Below are 12432 nucleotides of genomic sequence, written 5' to 3' on the forward strand. Positions count from 1 at the left end.
AAGGCCCATGGATCATGTTGTACAAGAGGGTTCTAGTCCCTGTGGTCTGAAAAGCTCATTGGACACTTCTGACTCTGGCCTAGTGAAGAGTGTCACAGCCTACCACCAGGATTGATGCATCCACACGGGCCTCTTCCTTCCACTCAGACTTTCAGGTCTCTGCTGTGGAGCCACATACAAGCCTCCCTATAGCCCACATCTCAGACAGAGTGAACAGCAGCATCCAAAAAGCACCAGCGTGCGAACGAAGAGCAACCTGTGTAGTGAGGACAGAAATGAGATGAGCTCGTTTACGTGCAGCGTAAAAGTGTTCCTTACGGCCACGTAGTATGTTGATGGGTTCCTCAGCAGTGCCTGTTAATGAGATGGTGTCCTTGTTACGCTGCGTCCTGATTAGAATTTTTGCAGGATTTTCCATAGATCTGGAAAGCAGAGGTGGCCCACAGGAAAGAGTGTAGGAGTAGGGCCTAGACAGCGCGACCCCGGAAGCAGCAGAAAGGGGACCCGGTAGGTGTTCGTGCGCTCCTCTAAAATTCTGTACGGTGAGACGTGTGGAGTGGGACTGGGGCGGATACTTTTTCTCTTTGTTACAAAGGTCTCCTTGGTATTGGATGTAACATCATCTGCCGTTGAAGTGAAGCATGCTGGCCTCCCACTGTCCTTATTAGAGAGGCCGCTGCTGTCGGGAGCAAAGAGCCCTCGAGGAGAGGAGCCAAGTCCGGGCTGTTTGTTTCTCCTTCCTGCTGTTTCCGGGTCTGCACGTTGTGCCAGCCCTTGTGTCCATCTTCCCAGCTCGTGGTTACAGAGTCTCTGCTCGATACCCCCATGGCATCCCCCCCGCCACCACGGCGGAGGAACCAAGGAGTCCTTTTAACTGCCCTCTTACAAAAAAAATTAAGAAAAGTAGGAAAATCTGGGGGGGGGGGGGGGTGCTTTTTCTGTGGAGGGGGGTGGGGGGACCACCAGGCACACCCAGCTTATCAAACGCTCCATCTCCGCTTCATTTCAATATCTGAGCTGCTCGTTTCCAAGGCAACTGCATCTTTTCACCCAGGCAGCTGGTGCAACCGCTGCGATCCAATATCATTTGCTTGGCCACTTGTCAAAACTGTCATTTGCTTAAAAAAAAAACAACCCAGAAAGTGCCGCACAGAAAGTCTCTTCCTCCTGTGGGGTTTTATCCCCTCTCCGGACTCGGAGAGCGGTGCGGGGTGGGGGGGGGGGGGGGGGGGGAGGGGTGATATTTATTCAGCGTGTGCGGGTACAGTGTTTTGGGTAAAAGCGCTGGGTTAAGCAGAGGTAATGTGGGGGTCCCCGAGCTGTTGGGGAGCAGGGATCGCCTGACACTCAGACTCGGACTGAACTGGGCTAGCACTGAGGCTGCCTTGCCATCCCAGCCCAGTCTTGCGTGGAGGTGGGTGGCCCCGGGGTGGGGGAAGGGATCCCGGGCAGGCTGCGGCTGCCGAAGCCCCTCCTGCATCACGGATATTCTTCTTTTTTTTGGCACTGCTCTTTGCATTGCCGTCTCCGTGCAGTGGATAAGGGTCGGAGCTGCACCCTAGATGTGGCTGCAAATGTGCGGTGGAAGAACTCTCTCGTATAGATCCCATTCTGATCCCTGGGCTTTACGATGGAGAAGCTCGGCTCCAGGACCTGCCGGCACTGGGGTGGTGCCTCCAGGGCAAGGCAGAAGTCACCCAGGACAACCCCGAGCACAGCTTTCCTGAATCCATTCTTCATCCTTATTACGTGTCAGGGGGGGGGGGGGGGCAGCTGCTGTGGAGCCGGGTCTCAGGCCCACGCTCCTGCCCTATGGATGGTGGGGGGGGGGGGGGGGGTGAGGTGGGCAATCTCACCAGAATGGATTTGGACAAACAAGTACAGGACCCGCTGTGTGGGGAAAACGAATGCACCAGCTGCTGCAGTCTCAGTGTCAGTGATGCCAGGGCAAAGCCGATTTCCAGGAACCGGGGCCAAAAGACAAGAAAACCACCAGCGCCTAAGACAGAGGCAGCCTCTGTTTGTCCTGGGAGTCGTCTTCCTGATCAGCTCAAGTCTCCCCCAGTCCTGGGCTCTGTCCCCGTGTTGTTGTTGTTTTTTTTTTTCTTTGCCCTGTCTCTCCCTCCCAAGCCACAGATCATGGCACAGCCTCAGCACTGAGAAAGTGGTAAAGATGCGCTCCCTCCCCACCAGCTCAGTGCACCTTGGAGTTGGTGAAAGCTTCCAGCCCTGCGGACCCTCTGGCGCGGTCCAGTGTTCCCGCCCTGAAGTACTGTTTCTGGGCGTGTTTGGCAGGTAATGTATTCCCCTCCCCTGGCCTGGAGAGCTGCAGGGCTCGTGTTCTCCCCCCAGCTGCTACTCCTTGCCTGGACCCTGCTTTGCTGCCGGATGGACAACTCGAACATTTGCCTGAATTGCTCCAACTTTGTGGAATGGTTTGCCAGCGGGACATTTTAAAGTTTTTAGAAAACAGTTAAAATCTTTATATTTTAACGAAGCATTTAGGAAAGAATCATTTTTACGTTTTTCTGTATTTTATATTTGTCTGTCTGTTATTTGATTATTGTATTTTATTATGAGTGTATACCATGTTCTCTGCATTGAACTGTGCTGGAATTTGCAGACCATACATGTGTTATAAATAAACAAAACAAAACTAAATAAATAAAAAGCTCCTTCGCACTGGCTCGGAGGCAGTGCCGTGTCCTGCCATGGGGACGGACTGGGTCGACCTCCAGCTCGGGTCTTCTGGCCAAGACTAGGGGTGCTGCATGGGAGGCATTTGGTTCGTACCCTTCCACAATGGCAACACCAAATGGCCGGATTTAGGGTTTGCAGAGGGTGTGGATCCCCAGCCAAGCACTGTTGCTGTAATAGCGGGACTAGATGAGTTGGGGGGGGATACAAAAGCAGAGGACACATCCTCGGGTCACTGCGAGTGAAGGCTCACGGTGCCGGAAACTGGCTCCAGTTCCAACTGTGAAGCTGGAAACAGCGGGGGCCCAGACTAATGTACAGCTCCATCCTAGAAATGCTAATGTGAATTGGTAGCTGAGACACTTGCCCCAACTAGGACCATGGTTTTCTTGGCTTTCCTGCAGCTAGTGCTGCTGACTGGAAGCCTCTGCTGTAATTGCCACTGGTCTCTGGTTCTGAGTCTCTCTGTGGTTATGGAAATGATGCGGAGGAAACACTGTCCTTGTTTGCAAGTCTGGACTCATCGCTTTACCTTCCGCAGGCTCCGAGCGAGTATGAGACGAGCCCAGAGCTGCTGTTCTACCGGATCGCGCACCTGAGCCGTGGGCAGAAGTACTCATTCTGGGTGGCTGCCGTGACCTCGGCCGGCCGTGGCAACCTCAGCGAGAAGGTTATGATTGAGCCTGCGGGAAAAGGTAGGCGCGCTCCCTGTGACCACCTCTGCACGCCGTGCGGGTCTCGCTGGGTGCTGCTTTCCCGTCCCCGTCGTCAGCACTTTGTGCGTCTCCGCGAGAGCCGCAGGTTCCAGGGTGAATGTGGCAGATTTCCGATTCACCGTTCACTGCCTCTCAGAGCATCAGTGTCTGGAAACGTTCAAACTCTTTTTTTTGTAAATTGTGCAGACGTGCCGCTCGCTCACTTTTATTTCGGGGACGTTAGAACAGATTGAAGGGGATTGAACAGGAAAAGGTTTGAACCCCGCGTCTTCTTAATGTCCGTGTGCGTCTTCCCATGATGAGACTGGTGCGGAGGGGGCGCCAATTCCCAGTAAACTGTGTGAACCCTCCCTTCTTCCCCCCCCCCCCCCCCCAGATCTTTCCAGGAAAATGGCTCGCACAGCGGTTCATTCCAGTTCAGTTGCTGAGTGCTTTTTAATTATAAATTCGTTTTTTAAATGAATTGTAAGTGCTTTATCATGTGCCCATAAGGCACATTGGCTACAGCCGTCAGTTCTGTCTCCTCGTAAGGGAAGGGTCTTCATGTGACCACGAAGGTGCTTCGGTTCGGTGGGATGTTTCATATTCCCTTTGGCCCTGGGGGTGCTCCCTGCTGCCAGGGGGAGTTTAGTTTGAAGAATCGCAAATGAACCAGGAGGGCCAGGCTTCTGCCGAGGGACCCGTTCATGCTGGACCTTGCGGCCCCTGTTTGACATAACCAATAGTTAGAAGCCCTGCCACAGGCAATTTCTAAACACAACCTTGACAGATTTTTCCAGAAGAAAGGGAATCTTTAAGGTGAGCAAGAGGTCTCTGTGGGTGTCACAGAGTTGTTGGGCGAGGAAGACTCTGATCCTAATTGTGAAATGATGAAACGCCCTGACAGAAGTTGTGTAGAGAGAGAGAGAGAGAGTCAGTGGGTGGCGTCTCAGAAACACCTTTCTTCCATCCCTCCCACCCCGCTAAGAATTGTAGATTGGCAGTCTATAAATGTAATCAATAAATAAATAGCAGTTCAGTCCCAGCTGGGACACCTGCCTTGCCCCACACCCCCCTCACTCGAAGCACTGCTTGACGCCTTCCTCCCACGCTCGCTGCAGCACCTGCGGAGACCCTTCCACGTTCCTATAGCACCGCCCCATGGGGGGGATTACAAACCCAGCGCCTGCCCAGACCCTGGTTTTACAGGACAGAGCGAAAAAAAAATGATGATTATTTTTTTTTAACAAAAAGATAAGAATGGTTGGCCACTGTGGGTTAGAGTCTTCAAATGACTGAAGAGAGCGGTGCCACAACCCTGACAACCTCTCCGCTTTATTCCCTAATGTTTCAGACATAAAGATGACCTTTCCCAGAATTCATGGAATATTTGTCACAGTGATGGTGGGGGTATGCCCCCCCCCCCCCAGACGTGAAAGAATTGGGGTAACTATGGTAGCCATGGGGACTAGCGATATGGGAGCAGGAAGTGACATTTTTGGGTGGCTCCGTCTTCCAGCAGGGGCTGAGTACCCAGCGTGGAAAGCAGTGTGGCCATGGTTAGAGTACGGCACCAAGAAACCTGCGCATCCACGTTTCCAACTTACTCCTGCCCGGCCCCAGCTTCCTTTTCTCCTCTTTCCTTCCAAACTCTGACCATGTGCAACACCCAGCGCTGAGCAGCACTAATGGCAGATTCCTCTTCCTGTCTTCTGCAGCCCCTGCAAAAATCATTTCTTTTGGAGGAACCGTAAGCACCCCCTGGATGAAGGATGTTCGACTACCCTGCAGTTCTGTGGGAGAGCCAGCACCTGCAGTGAAATGGACCAAAGACAGGTACGTGAGTCGCATGACTTTCCCCGTTCCGCTCTGTCCCAGAAGCTTTCCCAGCCTTCCCACGCAAAGCCAGAGGCTCCTTTGCCTGCTGACGAAGCAATCATGCAGCAGTCATTCAGAACACATGGGGGTAAGCTGCACGGAGCAGCAGTTACTACCATAAGCAAATTGTCGGGGAGACTGGATGGACCATTGATTTTCATTTGCTGTCATTACTGTGTAGGTTTGTTACTATGATGAGTATTCTTGGACTATTCATAGGGAATGTGTGAAGTATTCATGCAGCATTCATTGAGTATTCCTGGACTATTCATAGGGAGTGTGTGAAGTATTCATGCAGCATTCATTGAGTATTCCTGGACTATACATAGGGAATGTGTGAAGTATTCATGCAGCATTCATTGAGTATTCCTGGACTATTCATAGGGAATGTGTGCAGTATTCATTGAGTATTCCTGGACTATACATAGGGAGTGTGTGAAGTATTCATGCAGCATTCATTGAGTATTCCTGGACTATACATAGGGAATGTGTGAAGTATTCATGCAGCATTCATTGAGTATTCCTGGACTATTCATAGGGAATGTGTGCAGTATTCATTGAGTATTCCTGGACTATACATAGGGAGTGTGTGAAGTATTCATGCAGCATTCATTGAGTATTCCTGGACTATACATAGGGAATGTGTGAAGTATTCATGCAGCATTCATTGAGTATTCCTGGACTATACATAGGGAATGTGTGAAGTATTCATGCAGCATTCATTGAGTATTCCTGGACTATTCATAGGGAATGTGTGAAGTATTCATGCAGCATTCATTGAGTATTCCTGGACTATTCATAGGGAATGTGTGAAGTATTCATGCAGCATTCATTGAGTATTCCTGGACTATTCATAGGGAATGTGTGAAGTATTCATGCAGCATTCATTGAGTATTCCTGGACTATTCATAGGGAATGTGTGAAGTATTCATGCAGCATTCATTGAGTATTCCTGGACTATTCATAGGGAATGTGTGAAGTATTCATGCAGCATTCATTGAGTATTCCTGGACTATTCATAGGGAATGTGTGAAGTATTCATGCAGCATTCATTGAGTATTCCTGGACTATTCATAGGGAATGTGTGAAGTATTCATGCAGCATTCATTGAGTATTCCTGGACTATTCATAGGGAATGTGTGAAGTATTCATGCAGCATTCATTGAGTATTCCTGGACTATTCATAGGGAATGTGTGAAGTATTCATGCAGCATTCATTGAGTATTCCTGGACTATTCATAGGGAATGTGTGAAGTATTCATGCAGCATTCATTGAGTATTCCTGGACTATTCATAGGGAATGTGTGAAGTATTCATGCAGCATTCATTGAGTATTCCTGGACTATTCATAGGGAATGTGTGAAGTATTCATGCAGCATTCATTGAGTATTCCTGGACTATTCATAGGGAATGTGTGCAGTATTCATTGAGTATTCCTGGACTATACATAGGGAATGTGTGAAGTATTCATGCAGCATTCATTGAGTATTCCTGGACTATACATAGGGAATGTGTGAAGTATTCATGCAGCATTCATTGAGTATTCCTGGACTATTCATAGGGAATGTGTGAAGTATTCATGCAGCATTCATTGAGTATTCCTGGACTATTCATAGGGAATGTGTGAAGTATTCATGCAGCATTCATTGAGTATTCCTGGTCTATTCATAGGGAATGTGTGCAGTATTCATTAAGTATTCTTGGACTATTCATAGGGAATGTGTGAAGTATTCATGCAGCATTCATTGAGTATTCCTGGACTATTCATAGGGAATGTGTGAAGTATTCATGCAGCATTCATTGAGTATTCCTGGTCTATTCATAGGGAATGTGTGCAGTATTCATTGAGTATTCCTGGACTATTCATAGGGAATGTGTGAAGTATTCATGCAGCATTCATTGAATATTCCTGGACTCTTCATAGGGAATGTGTGCAGTATTCATTGAGTATTCCTGGACTATACATAGGGAATGTGTGAAGTATTCATGCAGCATTCATTGAGTATTCCTGGACTATACATAGGGAATGTGTGAAGTATTCATGCAGCATTCATTGAGTATTCCTGGACTATTCATAGGGAATGTGTGAAGTATTCATGCAGCATTCATTGAGTATTCCTGGTCTATTCATAGGGAATGTGTGCAGTATTCATTGAGTATTCCTGGACTATACATAGGGAATGTGTGAAGTATTCATGTAGCATTCATTGAGTATTCCTGGACTATTCATAGGGAATGTGTGAAGTATTCATGCAGCATTCATTGAGTATTCCCGGACTATTCATAGGGAATGTGTGAAGTATTCATGCAGCATTCATTGAGTATTCCCGGACTATACATAGGGAACATGCGTAGTATTCATGCAGCATTCATTGAGTATTCCTGGACTATTCATAGGGAATGTGTGAAGTATTCATGCAGCATTCATTGAGTATTCCTGGTCTATTCATAGGGAATGTGTGCAGTATTCATTGAGTATTCCTGGACTATACATAGGGAATGTGTGAAGCATTCATTGAGTATTCCTGGACTATTCATAGGGAATGTGTGAAGTATTCATGCAGCATTCATTAAGTATTCCCGGACTATACATAGGAAACGTGTGCAGCATTCATTGAGTATTCCTTGAGCTTTCCTGCTACATAGAATAGATGGTATGGAGCATGCATTAAACATTTAAACTCCTCCCTTTAGCCTGTGAAATCAGGTAGTCTCCCTAAAAATGGATCAAGATGGACCTCTAATTGTAGAACTGAATACTGGTGTGGCAGGTTGCAGCCTAGTGCCATGGGAGAGCGTGGTGGATATGATGCTGTAGTAGATTTTTTAAATTATTTTATTTATATTCCACTTTTTCAGGTATTTCAAAGTGGATTATATTCAAGTACTATAGGTGAAGTGTGAACCTTGAGATCATGGCAGAGCAGAATGCCATGGCAGTCACAGATTAGATACCTCAGTCTTGACCATGTTGTGATGCAACTGTTCACTCGTGGAACTTGCAGGTGACTTGAAAACGTCCCATTCCCTTATTAAGTTTCAAAAGTGTTTGTGACATGTTTCTTTTGCATTCCCCAGTGAGGATCCAGCAATTCCTATTACTGTGGATGGGCACAGATTGATCCAACAAAATGGTACCCTAGTTCTGCGCTCTGTGAAAGCAGAGGATTCTGGGATTTACACCTGCACTGCTACCAATACCTGGGGCTTTGATACCATCATTGTCAACCTGCTGGTTCAAGGTAATGTCTGCAGGCTGCTGCTAGATATGGTACTCTTCTCAGAGCAGGTACAGGCCATCATTTCCCACAGGCAGTAGGAAACTTACTGCAAAATAACAGGATTAAAGAAGAGGACTTAGAACTACCTGTAGCTCCTATAGACTACTTCTGAAGGCCTGACTTCATTCTCATAACCCCCCTGACCCCCATCTCCACCAAAAGAAAGCTACCAAGAGTAACAGAGATTGCAAGATCTCAATGGGCCAGAACTGACCCAGTGTCAAAGCATAGTTTTAAGGACACTCTTCTCTCCAAGGCAGTACTGACCCAACGTCCCAGTATAGTATTGGAGGGCACACGACTGCTAAGGATTTCATCTTTCAGATAAGACCTTATCCCCAAGGTCTGATGACATTCAGAGGATATTTTCAGAGGGACTTCTGCAGGGAAAAATATTGTATGTGCAAAAGTGGCATATCTGCTCAAGGTGTGGGTAAGCTCACCTATATGGATCCTGTTTACCTGGCTTGCACACCTGTTTACCTGGCTGCAGGTGGAGAGTTGGGGAAGCGTTTGGATTCACTTTTGGATATTCAAAAGTATGTGTTTAAATTCCCCTGGAAAATTTCAGCAGGTCTGATTATACATGGGGTAAATTTGGTGGGATCATTTTCAAAGCAGACTCAAAGTTTGTAAGTCCACTTTTGAGAATTGATCTAGTTTGCATGCATTTTTACTGCCTAATTTAGGCGGACTGTTTGACAAAGACCCTCTCTGGGGTGGAAAGGAGGGAGGGTAATTTTGAATAGTCTGCAGAGATGCAGAGCATGCCAGTAGTAGGTATTTGCCAAAGAGAAACTATCCAGGTAGTTTTCTCTCTGAAAATTGGCGTAAAGATAACACGCTACAAGCACTTGCACCTACTATTTCTGCAAGTGGTGGAGGGAGTAAAATAGCACATGACTGCAGTTTATCTTCCCTAATCTAAACACGTTCCATAGTTATGAGCAGGGAGTAAGCGTGGCCTATCCCAGAAGTGAACGCTGGTTGGCTAATATCATCCTTATCTCACCTGTCAATCAGTTTGATGAATGGCGAACCCATTCTACTACTCACCCAGGGAATGTCTCTTAAGTCCAGCTAAACATCCTGGCACTGTGGAAGCCTGCACCGGAGGGCCATTCTCAGGCAGGTCAGTCTGCCCAAGTAAATAGCTTTTTATCAGGGTAAATGCTTTCTCAAAATCTTGTGATACTTTTCAAAAGACTGAGGATGTTAATCCCAATATGCGGCCCAGGTTCCATGACCTGACATGAGTAGGCAACTCTCGTTGTGGAGTACCACAGAACAGGTCTGGTTATCAGGTTATCCACAATGAATATGCATGGGATAGATTTGCATACAATGGAGGTGGTCATGTAGATCTATCTCATGCATATTCATTGTAGATATCCTGAAAACCTGGCCTGTTTGCAGCATTTGCCTACTTCTGGTTCAACGTTATATTATGTGTTGAAAAGGCTCAATGAGCCCCTCTCTTCATAAGAAGTTTCTCCTATTCAATCTCTTGGTATCAGAGAATTAATAAGTGATATCACTGACCACAAAAAGCAGGTCCTGCTGAAAATCAGAGCAGTTTTACAGAGATTTTCTCATGGAAGGTTAGTTGTGCTGGTTGTGGGGCCAATATATGGTAATAAGGTTTTGCACAAGATTCTGAAGATGAGACTTCTTTCTCGTGCTCTAATTATATCATCTCTAGTTGCAAAGTGCACACTTTCTATAGGGCAGGCCGGCTCCCAGTCAGAATCTGGCCAAGACCCATAATAAGTAACCTCGGTTGATTTCCCCTTATCCAAAGCACATTGCGATGCAATAATCCCCAGAGACTGTGCTACCTCCCAGGCTGGTATTGATATAATATTTTTTAGGAGCAGAGTAAACCTAGCACAAGATTGTATGCATGCATTCTGCAAGGTTCTAAGCACATAAAACCAGGTAGTGGAAAGAGAATTAATAAGTGAACAGCTGCAGTGGGATATACTCCTGGGCCATTTAATGTGTAGGATTCACAAAGAGCCCATTCAGTACAAAAAAAGAGATTCCTGCAGATGTACGAAGATTACGGCCTTCCTTTGGCAGGAGAGTGGGGGGGGGGGTCTGAGCGCGAGGAAGGAGGAGGGGAGTCGGGAGAAGGGGGTATTGGCCAGAGTGGGATCCTTGACCACTAGTAAATGGTGTATTTAGAGTCTGGAAATTTCAGTTCATCCCTAGGAGCTATGTATATCCTCAGTGAAGACCCTGTCACAAACAGTGAGAGAGGGAGGTGAGAGAAATAAAATAGGAGGGGATGGGGGGAATTGAAGGAAAGAGAAGAGCAAGGAGTGAAGGAGAGCAAGTGTGCTCCCATGGCCCTTGTATGGGGGACTGGCCTTCATGTACAGTGGATACCAGAGGCCTGAGGGCTAAGGTGCCCTGTGAGTATTTCTAAAGTGAGCAGAACCTATGAGGATCACTCTGCTGGGGGAGGGGGGGGAGGCAATTAGATAAATGGTGGAGAAATTGCCACTGGCTTTGAGTGCAGGGCGGACAGGAAGCCTGGGCTGGTGTAACATCTACTTTCTCTGGTCCTTCATTGACCTCCAAAGTGGTTGAGGGGGGAGGGTTCTCATAGTCTCTGCCTATCATCTTCACCTAGTGCCTCCTGATCAGCCACGCCTGACAGTGTCAAAAACCTCTGCCTCGTCCATCACACTGGCCTGGGTCCCCGGCGACAACGGTGGCAGCTCTATCAGAGGTAAGAGAACAGCGTACAGACCCCACTGGTGTGAATCACTGTAGAGGCAGTAATCTTGCTTAACGGCAATAGGCAGCATGAGGGGGAGAGAGGGCAGCAGGGACTGAAGGGGAAGAGTTGTAGGGGGTGGGAAGAGAGGGGAGACTGAAACCTGAATCTTGCTCACTGCTCTGTGATGTCATGGAAGGCAGCAGGACCTGCCCTGTACGTATCTGGACTTTTTGTGTGTGTGTATGTGTGTGTGTGTGATGGCACACATGACTTCACACATGCACAATGCCTGCACATACATATACCTGTTTCCATATGTCAGCATGTGTGTTTGGGGGTAGGAAGTGGAACAATTGGTGCTTGGCACAGCTGCGTGAGGAACGGCTCTTGCTTGTATGTGACAGAGCGAGGGATTGGGGCTTATGCTGTTCATCTCCCAAACATGGAGGCCATGCAGGAGATGTAACTCAATGCCTGATTTCCTTCAGACTGGTTCTGTGCTATCAGCAGCTGTCATCATACAGCTCTGAATGGAGCCAGAAAATGACAGCTGCTCATGTACGACTCCACTTCCCCAAATGCATCTGCCATTTACCCTCCCTTTCTCATCCACCCTTCTGTTTGCTCCTTCCATTTCTCGTTGAGATTTCCTGAGAGGAATGTCGGAGCCAAAGCTGGAGACTGAAGAGCAAAGGAAGAGAAGGACCAGCACCTGGACAGTTAATGATGAGCAGGATTATAACCATAAGCACATTTCTCCAGCTCTATCCGCCTCTCCCTCCAGTGCACGCCTGTGTGTAAAATTGGCTGAGAATTGGTTAGCAACATTAAAGAAAACAGCAGCGCTGATTGTCATCCTGCAGCTGTGGGAGGCAGGAGTTCCACTCTGCTGCATTACTGGAAGGACACACGCCATCACCCCAGTTTCCTTTTACAGCCACGGGTGGGAGTTGCACATCACTCCAGATTTTTCCCTCATTTGTTTGGGATCATCGTGCTTATTTGCAGAGCTCAGCATAACACATGTGAGAATGCACACGTGTGACCAGCCTAGCGCATGCAAGACAGAACGCGGTTAACCCTATCGTGATATATCATTGGCTTCTCAGATGTGTGTGTAAGCCAAGCTCTCTGAAACACTGTCACAACCCCC

At 47.6% G+C, this 12432-nt stretch overlaps 1 protein-coding gene across 1 annotated transcript in view; it reads left to right on the forward strand.

Annotated features, from left to right (window-relative positions):
- Nucleotides 1-12432, forward strand: part of DSCAML1 (DS cell adhesion molecule like 1) — a 233064-nt gene that overhangs the window by 199637 nt on the left and 20995 nt on the right. The window contains 4 exon segments of the mRNA XM_029573333.1: nt 3239-3392; nt 5111-5228; nt 8349-8512; nt 11190-11288. Coding sequence (XP_029429193.1) covers nt 3239-3392; nt 5111-5228; nt 8349-8512; nt 11190-11288 — 535 coding nt within the window.

This window comes from Rhinatrema bivittatum, chromosome 12 (genome assembly GCF_901001135.1).
Source record: "Rhinatrema bivittatum chromosome 12, aRhiBiv1.1, whole genome shotgun sequence".
NCBI classification, from domain to species: Eukaryota; Metazoa; Chordata; class Amphibia; order Gymnophiona; family Rhinatrematidae; genus Rhinatrema; species Rhinatrema bivittatum.